This window comes from Geotrypetes seraphini, chromosome 1, assembly GCF_902459505.1.
Source record: "Geotrypetes seraphini chromosome 1, aGeoSer1.1, whole genome shotgun sequence".
NCBI lineage: Eukaryota > Metazoa > Chordata > Amphibia > Gymnophiona > Dermophiidae > Geotrypetes > Geotrypetes seraphini.
The window spans coordinates 347612783-347632330 of record NC_047084.1 but is presented as its reverse complement, the minus strand read 5'-3'; the positions used below and the strand labels follow the sequence as shown (position 1 = coordinate 347632330).

The following is a 19548-nucleotide window of genomic DNA, read 5'->3' as shown; positions in this document are numbered from 1 at the left end:
CTTTCCTCCCCTCCCCTCCCCCTGTGAAGCAGCACCCCACCGACTCTCCTACCATGAGACCTGACATACCTCCAAGACCTCCTAAAGCAGCAGCAGTCACGGCAGCGGTGGATGGTCAGCAGTAGCATCATTCTGAACAGGCTACTTGCGGCCTGCTCCGTTAGGGATTTCCTCTGCCACATCATCAGTGACGTGGCAGAGGGAAGGCCCTGGCAGGTCAGGTCACAGAGCAGCCCATTCAGAATAATGCCGCTGCTGACTGTCTACCGCCACCGCCGCTGCTTTAGGAGGCCTTGGAGGTATGCAAGATCTCATTGGGGGAAGAGGGGTGGGGTCGGGGTGTTGGTTACTGAATTGGTGAGTCTAATTTTCTCAAACAAATCAATTTGAATTGGCAAATCGGGCAGCACTACTCCCTGCTGCTGTTCGCATCTATCAGACAACGTCAAAGGGAGAATATTTGAATTATAGCTAAATGCAAACTATTTGAAGGTGGAAAGTAGACATTTATGCTGAAACCTGGCCATGTTGGGTCATTTCCACAATAAAGCAGTTACTTATTGTAACAGGTGTTATCCGGGGAAAGCAGGCAGATATTCTCACATGTGGATGACGTCATCCGCGGAACCCAGTACAGTGATAAAAGTGTATTGCCACTTTAAGTTTTTAGAAACTTTGCAGGTTGTTCACCCTCTCCAACATAGAGAGAATGAGAGGGCACTCTCTAAAGTTAAAAGGGGATAGATGCCATATAAACGTAAGGAAGTTCTTCTACACCCAGAGAGTGGTGGAAAACTGGAACGCTCTTCCGGAGGCTGTTATAGGGGAAAACACCCTCAAGGGATTCAAGACAAAGTTAGACAAGTTCCTGCTGAACCAGAATATACGCAGGTAAGGCTAGACTCAAGGCACTGGTCTTTGACCTAAAGGCCGCTTCGTGAGCGGACTGCTGGGCACGATGGACCACTGGGCTGACCCAGCAGCGGCAATTCTTATGTTCTTATGCCCACACTGTGCATGCATGTATGCCTTTCCGCCCAACGCTGGCTTGCAGTACCTTAGTTCCGTAACCAAGCTAAAAAGCCAACCAGGGGAGGTGGGAGGGATGTGAGAATATCTGCCTGCTGTACCCAGATAACACCTGTTATGGTAAGTAACTGTGCTTTATCCTAGGACAAGCAGGCAGCATATTCTCACATCCCTCTCACCTCCCCTGGTTGGCTTCTTAGCTTGCTTACGGAACTAAGGTACTGCAAGCCAGTGTCGGGCGGGAAGGCACACATGCATGTGCAGTGAAATTTAAAGTGGCAATACACTTTTATCACTCCTTAGCTTACTGATGGGATGAAGGAAGAGTTGACTATTAAGAAGAAAATAAATTCTGTAATACTGCTTGGATAAAATGACCATATCGTCTTAAATAGGATTCTAGACAGTAGTGAGATGTGAATAGAAACATAGAAGATGACGGCAGATAAGGGCCATAGCCCATCAGGTCTGCCCACTCTACTGACCCACCCCCAAGTCTACTATCCTAGGGATCCCACTCCTGGTGACAGGTTCCCTTGGCTTAACCCTCTAAGGGATCCCACATGGGCAACCCATTTGTTCTTAAATTCTTGCACGCTGTTTGCCTCGATCACCTGCATCGGGAGCTCGTTCCAAGGATCAACCACTCTCTCGGTGAAGAAATATTTCCTGGTGTCGCCATGAAATTTCCCACCCCTGAGTTTGAGTGGATGCTCTCTTGTGGCTGAGGGTCCTTTGAGAAAGAGAATCTCTTCTTCCAACTCGATACGGCCAGTAATATACTTAAACGTCTCAATCATGTCTCCTCTCTCCCTCGAGTGAGTACAGCTGCAAATTTTTCAGCCTTTCCTCGTACGATAGGTCCTTGAGCCCCGAGACCATCCTGATAGCCATCCGTTGCACCGACTCTACTCTCAGCACATCTTTTCAGTAGTGTGGCCTCCAGAATTTCACACAGTATTCCAAATGAGGCCTCACCATGGTTCTGTATAATGGCATTATGATTTCAGGCTTCCGGCTGACGAAACTCCTGCGGATGCAACCTAACAACTGTCTTGCCTTAGGTGAAGCCTTCTCCACATGATCAGCAGTTTTCATGTCTGCGCTGATGATCACTCCCAAGTCTCGTTCTGTTGAAGTTCTAGCTAAGGTCTCGCCATTCAAGGTGTAAGTTCTGCACGGATTTCTACTGCCGAGGTGCATGATCTTGCATTTCTTAGCGTTGAAGCCTAGCTGCCAGGTCGAGGACCAAAGCTCCAACAAATGTAGGTCCTGTGTCATACTATCGGGTGAATTGCTGTCTCTCACTATATTGTATAGTTTGGCGTCGTCAGCGAATAACGTTACCTTACCTTGAAGCCCCTGAGTTAGGTCCCCTATGAATATGTTTAAAGGAGCGGGCCCAAGACTGAGCCCTGCGGTACTCCACTGGTCACCTCTGATGTTTTAGAGAGGGTACCGTTAACTACCACCCTCTGAAGTCTGCCACTCAGCCAGTCATTGACCCATGTAGTTAGTGTTTCTCCCTGCCCCATTGATTTCATCTTGCTCAACAGCCTGCGATGCGGGACACTATCGAAAGCTTTGCTAAAGTATAGGTATACGACATCCACGGATTCTCCCAAGTCTAACTGTTTTGTTACCCAGTCAAAGAAGCTGATGAGATTGGATTGGCAGGACCTACCCTTGGTGAATCCGTGTTGACTGGGATCCCGTAGATTCTCCTCATCCAAGATTGCATCTAATTTACATTTGATTAGTGTTTCCATGAGTTTGCATACTATTGATGTGAGACTCACCGGTCTGTAGTTTGCAGCCTCTGCCCTGCAACCCTTTTTGTGCAGTGGAACGACGTTAGCTGTTTTCAGGTCTATGGGGATTCTCCCCAAACTTAGGGAGAGATTGAAGAATCCTGATAGCGGTTTTGCCAGGACATCACGCAGCTCACTGAGCACCCTGGGGTGTAGATTGTCCGGTCCCATGGCTTTGTTCACCTTGAGTCTTGCCAGTTCGTAGCAGACGTCGCCAGGTGTGAATTCGAAATTCTGAAACGGATCTTCCACGCTGGGCCTTGTCTGCAACTGCGGACCATGCCCCGGTGCCTCGCAGGTGAAGACCGAGCAGAAGTATTCATTCAGTAGTTCTGCTTTATCAGAATCTGATTCTGCGCAGTTCCCATCTGGTTTTATAAGGCGTACTATCCCATCTGTGTTCTTTTTCCTTTCACTAATATACCTGAAGAAGGATTTGTCCCCTTTCTTCATGTTCTTTGCCAGAATCTCTTCCACTCTAAGTTTGGCCTCCCTGACTGCCGTTTTGACCGCTGCAGACCTCGCCCTATGTTCTAGTTTAGCTTCCTAGTCTCCGTTCGTTGTAGGAAATAAATGCTTTTTTTCTTCTCCTTGACGAGGAAAAAATGTGTGAATTGAAGAGCAACTACCTGCTTTGCAAATTTCATCAATGGGAGTGGAACATAAAAAAGCTACTGATGCTGCCATAGCTCGGACTTTGTGTGCCGTTATACAACCCTTGAGCTGCAGCCCAGCCTGAGCATAGCAGAAAGAAATACAGGCCGCTAGCCATTTGGAAATAGTTATTTTGGTTACAGGGTTGCTGTTAGGATCAAAGGAGATGAACAGTTGTGGAGAAGTCCTGTGTGGCTTAGTTCATTGTATGTAGTAAGCCAAGGCACGTTTACAGTCCAACGTGTGAAGAGCTGTTTCTCCAGGATGAACATGAGGCTTTGGGAAGAAAACTGGTAGCACAATGGATTGATTGAGATGAAATTCTGTGACCACTTTCAGAAGGAATTTAGGATGGGTGCAGAGAACCACCTTATCATGATGGAATAATGTCAATGGTGGGTCAGACACCAATGCTTGGAGTTTACTCACTCGAAGGGCAGAAGTGCGAGAGATCAAGAAGACCACTTTCCAAGTGAGAAACTTGAGGTGAGTTGAAGCCATTGATTCAAATGGTGGTTTCATCAAAGTAGTTAGGACTATATTAAGATCCCAGACAACTGGAGGTGGCTTGAGTGGAGGTTTGGAACTGAAAAGTCCCTTCATAAACCTGGAAACAAGAGGATGAGAAGCCAGAGATTGTTGACAGGAACGTGGAAAGCACTAATAGCACCGAGGTAAACTCTGACTAAAGTGGTTTTTAGTCCAGAATTGAAAAGATGGAGAAGGTAATCCAATACTGAGGATAGGGAAGAAGTAGGTGGTTTTCTGGAAGCAGCTATAATGGCTTGTACTGCGTCAGAGAGATTAGGATTTGTTGAAGTTAGGCCGAGAGGTACCAAGCTGTGAGGTGTAACAATTGCATATTGGGGTGTAAAAAAGACCCTTGACTCTGAGTAAGCAGAGATGGAAAGATGTGCAAGGGAATTGGATCCCTGACACTCAGCTGAAGTAGGTCTCAGCAAAAGAAAGGCCTTACATCTAATTTGAATCTGCCTGGAGACATCCAGGAAAATTGAAATAATAATTCTCTTTTTCTACAAAGAAGATAAGTTGCTGATTGCCACTCACATCCACCAATCAGGGAGACAGAGCTGGAGCATGATGGTCATGAGCACTTCCTTGTAGAAATGCTCCCAGATTGATGGATGTGCAGAGCTCTCCCAGTAGTGAGCCTTGGTGTGAGACCTCCCCTCAAGAATCTCGTTGGCTCAAGCCTGCCACCACTCACTGCGGCTATGCAGAGGAGCGCAAGAGAGACTGGGTAGCATAACTGTGCAACTCTGGAGCCAGACTACCCTGCATTAAACTGCTTCAGCCCGGCAGGTACTAACATTAAATATGTAACTTTTGTCTATACATTCTGCTGGAGGATTTTTTAAGAGTCGATTCTATAAGCAACAATTAGTGTTGTAATTGCAGTTTGTCAAATTCAGGGCAAGAAATTATTCTGTAGAGTGAATCAATTTTTCTTGTGGATGCAGGAACAGAAAGAGAAGTCTCCCAGTTTCGAAAGACAGCCTCCTTAAGAAGATTATGTAATAGTAACTTTAGAAGTTCTTTAGGAGGTTTGTCATAGTCTAAGACATCAAGGAGCTAGTCTTGGGCTCAGTGTCAGCCTCTAATTTGACAGGAGAGCCCTGTCCAATTGTCTAATCTATTTAGTAAAAGAAAGTCCTTCAGGAGGAAAACTTCTTGGAGGAGGAGATGGATCTGAAGGTATGCCATATGACTTACAGACAGACAAAGTGGGCTCACAATCAAGAGTCAATATGGTGACATGAGAAATCAGAATCAACTGCAGGAACTCCAGCTGACTCTCTTTAGGAAAGAGAATGATGAGAACGACAAGTCGATGCTCCTTAATGTCTTCAGTACTGATCTGATGAGGACAATGAAGAGTAACAATGGGAAGTTTTCTTATCCCTAGAAACATGGGATCGATGTGATATAGAATGATGATGCCTTGATGGAGAGCATTAATGTCTACTGGCAGATCGATGAGAATTAGACTGACGCCTCGATGGAGATCCAGAATTGGTACCCCATGGCCTCGAGGTGCTATGCTTAAGCTGGGCCGGTACCGAGGGAGTAGATGTTAACACTAGAGGTCTGCACAGGAACGGGGATTACGGGAATCCCGCAGGTCTCACAGGAACCTCACGGGAATCCCCCTAGGTCCACAGAACTACCATGGGGATCCCCCCTAGATCCAAGGGACTCCCGCAGGGATCCCCCGTAGGTCCACGGGACTCCTGCGGGGAATCCCCATAGGTCCCTCTAAACTTCTTTGATCACTCAGTGCATCAGTTGCTGATTGCCACTCACATGGAAGAGCTCTGTACATCCACCAATCAGGGAGACAGAGCTGGTGCTTGATGGTCAATCATGAGTACTTCCTTGTAGAAGTGCTCCCAGACTGGTGGTTGTGCAGAGCTCTCCCAGTAGTGAGCCTTGGCGTGAGACCTCCCCTCAAGAATCTCATTGGCTCAAGCCTGCCACCACTCACTGCGGCTGTGCAGAGGAGCACAGGAGAGACTGGGTAGTATAACTGTGGAGCTCCAGAGCCAGTCTACCCTGCATTAAACTGCTTCAGCCTAGCAGGTACCAACATTAAATATGTAACTTTAAAAAAAAAAAAAGAGCAGAGGGGGAGAGAATTGCTGCATTTAGCGTCTTCTTTCTGTTCATCAAATTCTGCTTTAAATCTTCTTTGGGATAGCATTTTGTTGATATGCCAACAGCATTCGACTGGGGAGAGGGAGGGAGAAGGGGTATTGGTTTTATGCCTGTTCTGGCAGATGTCTGTCTTTGTTTTGAATTTTCTGTAAAACTCAATTAAAACTAAAATCAAAACTGTCAGAAATAATTGCTGCTTTTTATGGGGACAGGTAATTTTTAGGGGGGGGCGGAGGGGCTTCCTCGTGGGGACGGAGAAAATTCTAGTGGGAATGGGCAGAATTCTGGTGGATACAGATGGGAACGGGTGGAATTTCTAGCCCTGCGCAACTCTCTAGTTAGCACCTGTGTCACATGTAATTTAAACATGTCACTGATCTCCCTCCTGAAAAACTCATTGAGTTGTTCTTTGAAGAGCTGCACCGGTACACTTGGCTCAACAGTCGTTACCACCGGTGCGGCAGGGTGTCTATGGGTGTGTGACCTCGAGGATGATGCATGCCCTGGAGACACAACCTGCAGAGATGAAGAGCAATGGCGTCATTTGGCCTACATCGAAGGACTCGATGTTGTAGAGGCCCGAGACGTTTGCTGGGAAGATGACTTCTTAGCTGGCTTTCCCAATGCTAGAAGCTTGTCTGATGTCAATGCTGATGTCAGTACCACCGGCTCAGAGTGTTTTCCGGTGTCCAAGGCTGAACCAAAGAGTTTCTCTTGCTGAATGCGACGAGTCTTTAGTGAGCACTTTTGTAGGTGGAACAGCACGTGCAGGTGTCAACACAATGCTCAGGGCCCAAACACTGCAAACACCAACTATGCGGATCAGTGATTGAGATAGGCCACTGGCACTGATAGCAATTTTTTAAACCAGTCAACAGTTTCGACATGGATGGAAAAATTGCAGTGGCAAAATTAAACTCAATGATGAGAAACAGAAAAGCCCACCGAGAAAACAACACAAAGGCTGAAAGCCCAAGTGATGAAAAGAAAATTATATATATATATATATATATATATATATATAATTTTTTTAAAAAAGGTTTTTTTTACCAAGAATAACAAAGTAAAGAAAAAGTGAAGAAAACATGGCCAAAGGCCACTTGGTAGAAAAACTTTATGGGTTGAAGGCAAAGCAGACTGGATAAAGTCCAGAAGAAGCACTTCTTTGCTCTGTGGAAAACAAAGAATTGAGGAACCATGAACCATCACCAGGTGGGAAGGCACTCAAGCATGCGCGGTACAGGCAGTCGCAAGGTTTCTTAAAACTTAAAGTGACAGTTCACTTTTAACACTGTCTGCACTGGACTCCGTGGATGGCATCACCCACATGTGAGAATATGCTGCCTGCTTGTCCTAGGATAATCTTCAAAACAACATAGTACTTAAGACTGGTACCTAAGCAAACACAATGTTATCTTTTTCCTATGATGAACTATCTCTATATATATACCTAAACACATTCCTAGCTGTTTTCTTTGTTTTGTCTGACATGATTACTGTTACATTACTGTTAATGAAGAAGTAGCTTACTGGTTCAAGGACTGCCTCTCCCACCAAGATTCTTAGTGATCTTGCACAAGTCACACTACCCTCCATTGCATTAGGTAGCAACTTAGATTATAAACCTTCTAGGGACATGGAAATACCTACTACACCTGAATGGAACTCACCTTCAGCATTGATTTTGAAAGGTACCTAAATTCAATTCCAATTACTCTTATTGGTAGCATCTTCAAGCAGGTTTGGGTTTGCACATAACACTAGGTATGGCATTGATCTCCCAAAAATAATGCTAGTACTCATCCCAATTATCTACAGGTTAGCCTATGGTGGCTAATATCTTTCCACCAGCTCTGTCCTTCACTCATCACTACCTTTACATTTTTGAACAAAAGTACTATACACCTGCACAGGTACTGATAACAAATGATAATGAAAAGGAAAAAGCTAGGTCACAGAGAATTACAAAGCATGCACTGCCTTTAAAGGTCAAAAGGAAGGGGGGAATTCCCTCTTCCAATAGCAGTGGGGCAGAGAAAAAGAGACTTACCTGGCAGCATAGTGTCTGCTGGGGATAACCAGAGATCCTCCATCCACCCAGGGGAAATCTATGGCCTGACTCCAGTTTCCAGCTGGCAGGAGAGAGTGGTTTAAGTTTATGCTGCTGCTCAGAAAGCTTTTACACCAGTCCCCTCCCTCCAGTTGCATAACTGTTAGGCATATACCAAACCAGGCCTGTGAGTCAATAGTGGCTTCCAATAACTTTAAGTCTGAACCTCCCCCAACCTTTTCCTCAGACTTGTTGCTGGCATATCTCAATATCAGTTATTATGTTTAATACCTGTATGTACAATTCTCAGTATGTATGTGTTGCCCCAAATTCCACTTTATTCACTTTGAGACAAGGCACCATGCAATTCAAGCTCAATGCAAGCTATGTGGTGCTGGAAGAAAATAGAACAGCTATTCAAAAGTTGGCACAAAAATCAGACCTCTAGATAAATAATAATGGAGGATTAAAATCTAGAGGGGGAGAACCAACTTGAAAATGATGGGGGGTGCCTGGCATTTTTTCCAGTGAAGATCTTGGCTATTGTATTGACCTTTTTTGACAAACTGGCCCTCACTTGAAAAATAGTGAAGATCTCTATACTAGTTTGTCACTTAGGATAAAGTTACCAGATTTTTGGTTTCCAAAACTGAGACACTTGGGCAGGGTATCCCCAGGGCAATCTTCCACCATAAAAATGATAATGTACTGAGAAAAAAAAATGCTAATTTTCCTTATATCTTAAAAGCACATTCTTTAAGTTGCTTAACACAAGATATTTAAGATCCAGGACTAAAATCAGGCTGGGTTCTATGTCTGATATAAAAGAGCTCTAGGGTATCTTTCCTTCCCTTTCCTCTAGAGGTCTGCATGGGAACGGGGATCGCGGGAGTCTCGCAGGAATCCCCCTCAACCCACAGGACTCCCACGGGGACCCCCCTCTGGCCCACGGGACTCCCACGGGGACCCCCCTCTAGCCAACGGGACTCCCACGGGGATGGAAGGCTTTGGAAGCAGGGTTCGTCCATATAATATAATGGACACATCAGCCTTAGTAAAAGAGGGAGTTTATAAGTTAATTACCTGAACAGAAAACAAAAAAAGGGTTCCACCAAAGAGATTCCACAAGGAAAACAGTAGCTCAAACACAAAAGAAACTGTGGAATTGATGATCCTGTCAGAAGTAATTGCTGCTTTTTATGGGGACGGGCGGGGATGGAAGTAATTCCTTGCGGAGATGGGTGAGGACGGAGAGGATCCTGGCGGTGATGGGTGGGGACGGACAGGATCCTTGTGGGGACAAGCGGGGATGGGTGGGATTTCTGTTCCCACGCAACTCTCTACTTTCCTCCCCATTCACGCAGTCCAGCATTTTTCTTCCCTCTCTCCACAACCCTCCCTTCCCTCCGAATCCTATGTTTGTTCACATGGCACTGTTATAACCCTTTCGTCTTCACCAGTGTCAGTGAACTAAACACGCTGTCTTCGGCGACCTGGAAGCTTTTTCTCTACAGAGAAAAAACCTCTGGGTCATCGAAGGAAGTATGTTTAGTTCACTGACACTGACGACGACCGAAGAGTTACAAAAGTGCCGAGTGAGCAAGCACAGGATCCACCGCACTCGATAGGTGTGCGGTGGCGGGGGTGGGGAGCTGGAGAGGCAAAAGGACTCCAGATAGGTGCATGGAGAGGAAGACTCCGGATAGGTACACGTGGGAAGGAGGACAACCTATCTAGGTTGAGCTTCTATCGGATTACTAGATGTTCAGTTTCCCTGGACAAAAGTTGTTAAATTGAAAATCTGCCCAGACTTCCAACACAGTCCTCAAAAAGAAGCCATTGCAGGGGAAATCCGCATATCTGGTAACCCTACATCAAAGCCCACTCCAGCCTATGCAAATCCATCTTGTCATTTGCGGGACACAGACTGTAAAAAGTCTGCCCAGCACTGTCCTCACATTCTAAATTACTGGTGTTTCTGTTGAAGCCCTCCCCAGCCCATCCTAAACCAAACTGCAATATACAGGACACAGACTAAACAAGTCTGCCCAATATTGGCCTTAGTTCTTCACTGCCAGAGTTGGCATCTAAGCACTACTCAACAACACATCAAAAACACACACAACCATTTAAGTTTTATTTTTTATTCCATTCATTCTCCAATTAGAGATCCTCTGTGTTCATCCCACATCTTTTTGAATTTCTTCATTGTTGGGTTTTTTTTTGTCTCAGCAGACTCCTGACATTGGGCTAGATTCATTAAGCAAGCCGATCGGTTTGCAACCACGACTCGATTCACTAACCTCGTGACCGATCCGCTTCGCACATGCAAATGAGGGTAAATGGCATACAAAGTAGGAAGGACGCAATTCATTAAACTCTTCCAGGAACACCAACTGAGCTGGCCAATCCAAAAAGCGACTGCTGGGGACCAGTCGCTCATGACCTTTCCTGCTCTCGTCTTACTTCTCCTGACATTCTGCCCCGACTCACCTGCCCTGTTCAGTCCCGAATCTCTTGCCCTTCCCGCAATGCGAGCCTATGGTTTAAACCTGCGGGTTTAAAGCAGGTTAAAACCATGGGCTCGCAAAAGTAAAAAAGCTCTGCCCGGCATGAAGAGCCAGCGCATATGCAGACCATCTACAGTCTAGGACAGGGCTGCCCAAGTCCGGTCCTCGAGATCTACTGGCAGGCCAGGTTTTCAGGATATCCACAATGAACATGCATGAGAGAGATTTGCATACCAAGAAGGCAGTGCAGACAAATCTCTCTCATGCATATTCATTGTGGATATCCTGAAAACCTGGCCTGCCAGTAGATCTCAAGGACCAAACTTGGGCATCCCTGGTCTAGGAAGATGGTCTGCGCATGCTCAAGGATCGCTCTCCAGTGATCCATGCGGTCATTGGGGGGGGCATGCCAACGATAGCCCCCATTTGCATGCAGGCCTTTAGTGAATTAGTCAGCCTGCCTGCCTGCAATCACCCATGATGATTGCAGGCAGGGATCTCCAGGTTAGTGAATCTAGCCCATTATTCCTAAGACTACCACTCCACAATTTCAACTCATGTCCTCTAGTTTTATCATTTCCTCTTCTCTGGAAAAGATCTGTTCAATAGCTACACTTTTCAAGTATTTAAAGGCTGAGCGTAATTAGCAAAATCTAAGGGAGAACCTAGGACCCTAACATGTAAAGGAGGGGGGCACAAGGCTGAAAGTTCAAAGAGGCACCCTAAACTCCAGCACAGCACCCCACCGAGTGAATTCATTCACTTGCTGATTTTCTACCAAGACTTCCAGCAGCAGCAGTAGCCCACCAGGATCTGGCCTCGTAGGCTCTCTCTACTTATATCTTCTTAACATCAAAACGTAGCCAAGCTCCCTCGTCTCTGTTTATTAACCGCATCCCACCCCTTTCCCCGCAAGGTTCTGACCTGTGCGCAGGAAGCGAGGAATGGCCCGAGCCGCCGGCAGCGCCATGCTGAGGAGCACCGCGAAAATGAGACCGACGGGAAACTGGAACCAGCAGCACTAGCGTTCCGCCCGCTGTTACTGAGCGACGCCGCCGGGCGGCTCCGGCTGTTTACCACTGGTTTCGCCCTGCTAATCTCCTTTCTGTGAATGAAAGCAACATAGACTGTCAGGCGGAGCTGCGTCTTCTGGCTCTTCACTGTGGTGCCAAGTCAGGAAGCAAATTCCTCCACCTCTGGGGATGGCTGAAAGCATAAGAAAGTTCAGATTAATGGCAGGAGGGCACAGAACGGAGTAGCTATCTGTATTACCTGAGTTTGTCTTCCAAGCCCCTTCCCTTGTTTAAAAGCAGATTGAACCCTTCCCCCCCTTTTTGATATAGCCTTCGATCCTTAACCCTACTCCTCTGCCCTCCAACCCAGCCAGCTCATTAATCGTTCCCCTTAACTGTATCCATTACATCCTTTTTGTCTGTCTTGGCTGTTTAGATTGTAAGCTCTTTCGAGCAGGGACTGTTTTCTTCTTTGTGACTCTGTACAGTGCTGTGTATGTCTGGTAGCGCTATAGAAATACTAGTAGTAGCAGTGGCGTACCTAGGGTATGTGGCACCCGGGGCCCATCATTTTTTGACACCCCCCCCCCCCCCCATCTATATGAAAAATATGATTTTTAGTACCAATCTACATATCGCACCACAAGAGTGTACCTAGGAAAAGGCTGCATCTTAAACACTGCAGTGAGCACTAGAACACCAACACATACATTGTAAAACTAAACAAGCCAGATCCCGCACAGTCAATTGGTCCTGTAGTCAATGCCAACTGAAAACTATGTCTTTTTCAGAACACACAGAACAGAGATACACCCTCGCCCAAAATGGAATAATCACAAACTAAAAATAGAAATATGTAGACAAAAGTTAAACTGATCCGCCAAGAAACCAGACCCTGGATACAATGCAACACCACAAAAAACAGTAACACATGTCCTCTAATACAGTGCAAAATATAAAGACAGTAGATGTAAATTTGAAAAAACTGATACATAACAATCACCACTTTATAAATTAACAAATAAAAATAAAACAAATAATGAGAAATAAAAAAATACCATTTTATTGGACTAATCCCCGTAAGCTCGGTCCCCATCCCCGCAAACCACCTGATTCCATCCACACAAGCCTTGAATTGTTTATATTAAAGTATAAAAAGAAACAATATTCTGTACAATTGTCAATTTATAAATCAGCGTCTTCTCCCCACTCTCTTCCCCATTTCCCTTCAGCATCCTCAGCCCACTCTCTCTCCACTTTCCTTCAGCGCACGCACATAAAAACAAGCAAGTAATTTTATATCATTTTCATTCTATTCATTCATAGAAATTAAAGTCTAGATAATGCCAGTCACATAACAAAACATGATTTTACAAAAATAATTCCCTGCAGTCAAGCCTGCAAGGATTACTAGATGTCTTTCAGCAGTTCCCCTCCCTCCCTCCCCCTTACCTTTGTGGCCAAGTCAAAATGATCTACCAACAATAAAATTTTAAAAACACAAAGCACGCTTTACGCAGAGAAAATGTTAATTATCATTTATATTCCGCGGGGTTTCAAAGAGGTCAAGGCAGATGACTTTATGCAATGTCACCTCAGTAACAACTATACAAAAATAGACAAATATTCCCCCTCCCTTTTTACTAAACTGCGATAGCGGTTTTTAGCGTAGGGAGCTGCGCTGAATGCCCCACGCTGCTCTCGACGCTCATAGGCTCCCTGCGCTAAAAAACTCTATTGCGGTTTAGTAAAAGGGGGGCCATAGTGCAAAATATAGACAGCAGATATAAATTTTCAAAACGGACACCTTTTGATCACTAAGTTGAAAATAAAATCATTTTTCCTACTTTTTTGTCTGGTGATTTCATGAGTCTCTGGTCCTTCTTCTGGTCCTTCTTCTTTCTCTCTCCCCCTGGCTCCCCTCTTTATTTCTGCCTTTCTTTCTCTCTCCTCCTGGCCCCCCTCTTTCTTTCTGCCTTTCTTTCTCTCCCCCTTGACCCCCCTCTTTATTTCTGCCTTTCTTTCTCTCCCCTTTGTCCCCCTCTTTCTTTCTGCCTTTCTTTCTCTCTCCCCCTGGCCCTCCTCTTTCTTTCTGCCTTTCTTTCTCTCCCCCTTGACCCCCTCTTTATTTCTGCCTTTCTTTCTCTCCCCTTGGTCCCCCTCTTTCTTTCTGCCTTTCTTTCTCTCTCCCCCTGACCCCTCTTTATTTCTGCCTTTCTTTCTCTCTCCCCCTGGCCCCCCCTCTTTATTTTTTCCTTTCTTTCTCTCTCCCCCAGCCCGCACAAAGCCATCGTGCCGATTTCTCCACTTCCACGATTCTTTCCCTACCCTCACCCCCAAGCCAGCAGCCGATTTCTCCCTGCTCCTTCCCCGATGTCCTGATGTCCTGAACTTCATCGGGCAGCAGCAGCATTCACAATTCACTGCTGTTGCCCGCTTCAGGCCTTCCTCTCTGTCGGGTCCTGTCTTCATGAAAACTGGAAGTAGGCAGGACCAGGCAGAGAACAAGGCCTGAAGCCGGCAACAGCAGCGAATTGTAAACGCTGCTGCTGCCCGAAGAAGGTAATGGAGCACCGAGGCAGTCCGCTTCTCCCCCCTCCCAGCCGAACCCCCGCTGACCCTCCTATCTCCCCCCCCCCCCGTGAACCTTTCCGACCTTCCCAGTGAGAGCAGCAAACCTCCTTCGCGGCTTTCTCCTCCCTCCCAGCCGAACCCCCGCTGACCCTCCTATCTCCCCCCCCCCCCCCGTGAACCTTTCCGACCTTCCCAGCGAGAGCAGCAAACCTCCTTCGCGGCTTTCTCCTCCCTCTGCCGCGTTACTGATGACGTCATCAGTGATGCGGCAGAGGGAGGATAAAGCCGACGCTACTGGAGGGAGGTTTGCTGCTTTCGCTGGGAGGGTCGGAAAGGTTCACTTGGGGGAGAAGAGATAGGATGGTCAGCGGGGTTTCGGCTGGGAGGGGGGAGAAGCGGTCTGCCTTGGTGCTCCAAGGCCTGGCGCCATTACCTTTTTCGATAATGGCGCCGATGCTGCTTTCGCTGGGAGGGTAGGAGCGCGATAGGGACCGGGCCAGCTGTGCACCCCCCCCTAAGGCGGCACCCGGGATGGACCTCCCCCTCGCCCCCCTTGGTACGCTACTGCCCTGGGGAAACAGCCTGCAACAAGATCGCGCGATGCCAGAGATCTTTGCCTGCTTCGGCTGTTTCCTCCGCCGCGGTCCCGCCCCTCCTCTGACATCAGAGGAGGGGCAGGACCGTGGCGAGGAAACAGTCGAAGCAGGCAAAGATCTCTGGCATCGCGATCTTGCTGCAGGCTGTTTCCAGACGCGACACCCGGCGCAGGGGGGAGAAACTGGACCGGGAGCACCCCCTCAGGGCTTGGTACCCGGGGCGGACCGCCCCTCCCGCCCCCCCCCCCCCTTGGTACGCCACTGAGTAGTAGTATGTTGCACAGCGCCTAACCAGTCTTCTCCCCCTGCTCCATCCCTGGCCCAGAGTCACCCAAAGCTGGAGATTGAAGGCCAATGTAAGGTTTCTCTCAAATCCATTCAAGTAAGTTCCAAAAACTAACATTCATATCAATAAATATAAAATAAAATTATTTTTCTATTTGTATTGTCTGGTAATTTTATTTTTCTAATTATGTTTGACCCAGCCTCTGGTATTTTCTTATGTTTTCTCTTAACTGTCTTGCCATGGTCTCCTTATTCATTTGACATTCCTTATTTCCATGTCCACCATCGATCTTCTGTGTTTCTCCCCCCCCCCCCTATACTCCTGCTATGTTGAGCATCTTCCCTCTGTGTTATATTTCTCACCCTCTCTCCAGCGTGGCCCTTCTTTTCCCATATCTCTCATATATGCCCAGCATATTCCTAAGTTCTGTGTTCCTATTACCTTCACATTATCCAGCATCACCTATTTGTGTCTCTATTCCTCCCTCTCTTCACTGCTTCTCCAATTATTATAAAAAGACAAGCTTCAAAACCAGAAAACAGGCTTCAAAATAGACCACTATTGGGATCAGAAGCTCAGCTCATATTTTTTTTTTTTTTTTTTGAAAATCATTTTTATTGAGAAGGGAACAACAAGGTCACTTGGACACACAATGTCAGAGGCGTGAAGAAAGTACAAGAAATTTTATTCACAGCATGCCGGGACTCTAGTGCAGTTAATAGCCTGCCTACTAGAGTGTCAGAAACAGGAAATACACGGACTTTTATGCCCTTTTGGCAAACTAATATATGCAAAAACTACAATTTTCATTTGTTACTTCTATAACTTTCTACAATTATTATTGGTCCTAAGCCAGCACTTATGATAGGTTCAGGGGTACAACTTATAGTCCTATAGGAAACTAGCTCATTTCTCTGCTTATCTAAATCTTACAGGTCTAAATGCTACATGTACAGAAGGGCAGGGCACATCATGGCTCAAACTCTTATCTATTCAGCTTACAATGTGGTAAGGTAGGGACATACATTTTAGGCAGATGAAGTCAATAGATTGTAAACTTTCTTCAGCTATGTAGACCAGAGCAATATTTTAAACAACAGTTAACCATTTCATGACCCTACATTCCCCCCTTTCAGGCTGGCGTACCTAAGGAGCCAAGCCTGACAAAATAAAGTTAGGGGTCAGGAAAGTCAGGGTTCCCAGTGGGTAAGAGACGATACTGGGAGAGGGCAAGGGCCAATGCAGTAGTGGAACGGTTGACAGCAGAGTCCATAGTTCAGTGGAGCAGCTTTATGGCTATGGGGACCACATAGGGCAGGCAGCAAAGGAGCAGAGAAGACAGGGCGGCAACCAGCAAGATGATCTTTAGTGCTGAACCAGAGGGCAACCAGGAGCTGAAGGTACCAGAGATCCAGTCTGCAGTAAGGTCACGCCAGGTCTGGTCAGGAACATGAGCCAGTTTGGTGATACGATCCACATCGTCCTCAATCATTTTTCTCAAGTTCAAGGCAGCAGTTGGAGAGGTTGAATTTACCACAGACACCACCTTCTGTCTAGAGCTAGGCAGTTCTGATAGATAGCATTGCGCATTTTAGCATTCGCTCTGACAATGGTACTCAAAGCTCAGGTAGTCTCATTAGTTATCAGTTTGAGTACAGCTTGTAGACGAATAATGCAGTTCAGCATATAGATTGGGGTCCGATAGCCCCAGGTGTCATCCTCAGTCCATGTGGCAGGTCCATAAGCAGCAATGATCCATTTTGCAGGACAGTCATCACCCCATTCACCTATTTTAAGGGAATTGGTGGAAGTAGACCGCTTTTGGCAACCCCTGGTGTTGAATACAGGGGCTCCCAGGTGTTCACCATCGGCCAGCGGTAACAGGAAGAAGCTGGAACGGATCATGCAAAGTACACATGTACCAGTCTAGTTAGCAGGCAACCAAGAGTAGGCAAACAGATCACAGAGCCAATATCAACTATCAGGAACTGACCATCATTCATAGGAAGTTTCATTAAGCAGTGTCTGAAGGGCGCTGAAGATAGTGGGAAGCAACAATGGAGGTTCACAAAGCCCATCGTGAAGGTTGTGGACCTGACGTAAAAGTGAGGGTCTGTGAAGTCAGGTTTAACATGTCCAGCTGCATTGCCTCCCATAGCCACTGTTCTCCCATACCAGTCCCTCCTCATACAAAACAATTGCTAACATTAAGAGTCTGACCTATAGTTTCAACAAACTGTATAAACAGATTTCTAGTGATTACAGGATATCAGTATCTACTTTCATAAAACTGGGGAAACACCAAAGAGTGATGGACAGGAGCACATGAGCGGGATAGAATTTGGACATATACAACAGTACCTGAGTCTCACCTTTTACCATCAATATACAATACCATGCGGTCTCTGGCCTTCTGGACTTGGACATTGGCATTCCAGTTATATGGGTCAGTGAGAGTGAAAACCATGGGATTACAGTAGCCTGTAGTACACAAGGGGCCAGAGTTAGGACCTAAAGTAAGGGAGGCAGACGGGGTATTTGTGTGGGTTATTGTAGGTAGCCCACAAGACACTTTCTCATAAAGGACAGGCTCCACCATTAGTGAAGGTTTCCTCATAGGGGCAGTTCTTAAAGGCATCAGGTTATACAGACATATATACTTAGCACATTTGGTATAATAACACTGTCAATCTAGGGAGCCACACAAAACTGTATTAGGGGTAGTACCATGACCTTGAGAAACATCAAATAACACACATGTATCACAATACAAAGACACCGGGCGAGTGGGGTCTACAATAAGAGTCTAATTGATAAGTGGACCCTCAACATTATAAATGCAGATTTCCGCCCACTTTTAAACTTCATCACCAGTAGGTTGGAAACAGAAAATACCCTCAAATGTTTGACACTTTCTGTACTTAACTTCTTGCAAACAAACATCAGGCAAAAGGGGCTGCACTTGTTAAGTACAATAGGAAAGAAATACAGAAGAAAGAAGCATAAGTAAGGGCAACACAAATATCAGATATAAATATACTAACATAGGAAGCTCATTTTTCTTTCAGGCACAACTTAGAAAACTTCAAACAGTTAAACTCAAGGCACTTGCTAAAAGCAGTGGTGAACCACAGGCAGTCAATTAAACTCAAACACTTATAAAGAATTATATTCAGAACACCTGCTAAGTACAATGGTAAATATTCAGAACTTTTGAGGTCTTAGAAAGCTTCAGCTGAAGATCCGTGTTGTAGTGGAACCAAGTTTCATGTCCGGACACCTTGACAACTGTAAGAGAAGAAATTAGGACAGTAAAAGGACCTATCCACCTAGGTTTCAGGGGGGTCTGACTTCCATACTGTATTTCCAGGGACATACCCATGGATTTGTGTAGCTATCGGTAATGGGGCCCTTTCCAGGACCCATTTATGGAGCTCTTGAAGGGCTTTAGCTAAAGATTGGACCTGACTCTGGAGGATATCTGATCCCAGAGTAGCAAAGGAACCAGGATCTGGGTTCACAATGGGTGGTTGCCGGCCGAACATGAGCTCAAATGGGGATTTAGATGGGGTGCATCTAATCTGAAAAAGAACAGCAGGCAGCAGGACAGGCCAGGATAGATTAGTTTCTTCAATTCATTTCGTGAGAAGGGTCTTAAGAGTTCTGTTTATTCTTTCGACCTGACCAGAGCTCTCAGGATAGTAAGCAGCATATAATTTCTATTCAATTTGGAGGGCCTGAGCAATTTGTTGGACAACATCGGCAATGAAAGCAGGGCCATTGTCACTGCTTATAGAAACAGGGAGACCAAAGCACGGAATTATTCAGGAGGTGTTTGGTTACGTCTCTGGCGCGTTCAGTGCAAGTAAGGAAGGCTTTGACCCATCTAGTCAGGGTGTCTGTGAAGACTAGGAAGTGACTGAGGGAACGGGAAATGGGCATGTGGGTAAAATCTACAGACAGAACCTGCATCGGATATGTTCCAATAGGTTGGTATCCAAGAGGTGGCAGTCATCTGATTGGGAATTTTATTCTAGAACCGACAACACACTGTCGGACCATATTCCGGACTAGCTGATCAAGGTGATTGATAAAGAAATGTCTCTTGAGAGTCAATTTTCATAGCGGGTTCTCCAGAGTGTGCCAAATCATGGCATCTTTTGACAATCGTGAGGGCCAGGTGTTGAGGAATAACTATGAGGGTGCTGTGATTGCGTTTGAAGTATCAGTGTGTGGGTCTGGATTGGCACTTGAATTGGCGCATTTTGTATCCACCCCCCTTTCAGGACAGACTGGCCCAAAATAGTGCATGCCCAAGTCTGTTCCTGAGAAGTGTACTGGGGTGTAAG

At 46.1% G+C, this 19548-nt stretch overlaps 1 protein-coding gene across 1 annotated transcript in view; it reads right to left on the bottom strand.

Annotated features, from left to right (window-relative positions):
- The window catches only part of MRPL1 (mitochondrial ribosomal protein L1), a 71159-nt gene extending 57531 nt beyond the window's left edge, over window positions 1-13628 (bottom strand). Inside the window, exons 1-3 of the mRNA XM_033963408.1 lie at window positions 13591-13628; window positions 11655-11936; window positions 8221-8302 (exon numbers count right to left, since the gene is read on the bottom strand). Coding sequence (XP_033819299.1) covers window positions 8221-8302; window positions 11655-11700 — 128 coding nt within the window. The 5' untranslated portion in view covers window positions 11701-11936; window positions 13591-13628. The remainder of the gene's footprint in view (window positions 1-8220; window positions 8303-11654; window positions 11937-13590) is intronic.
- Between the last annotated feature and the right edge of the window lie 5920 nt (window positions 13629-19548).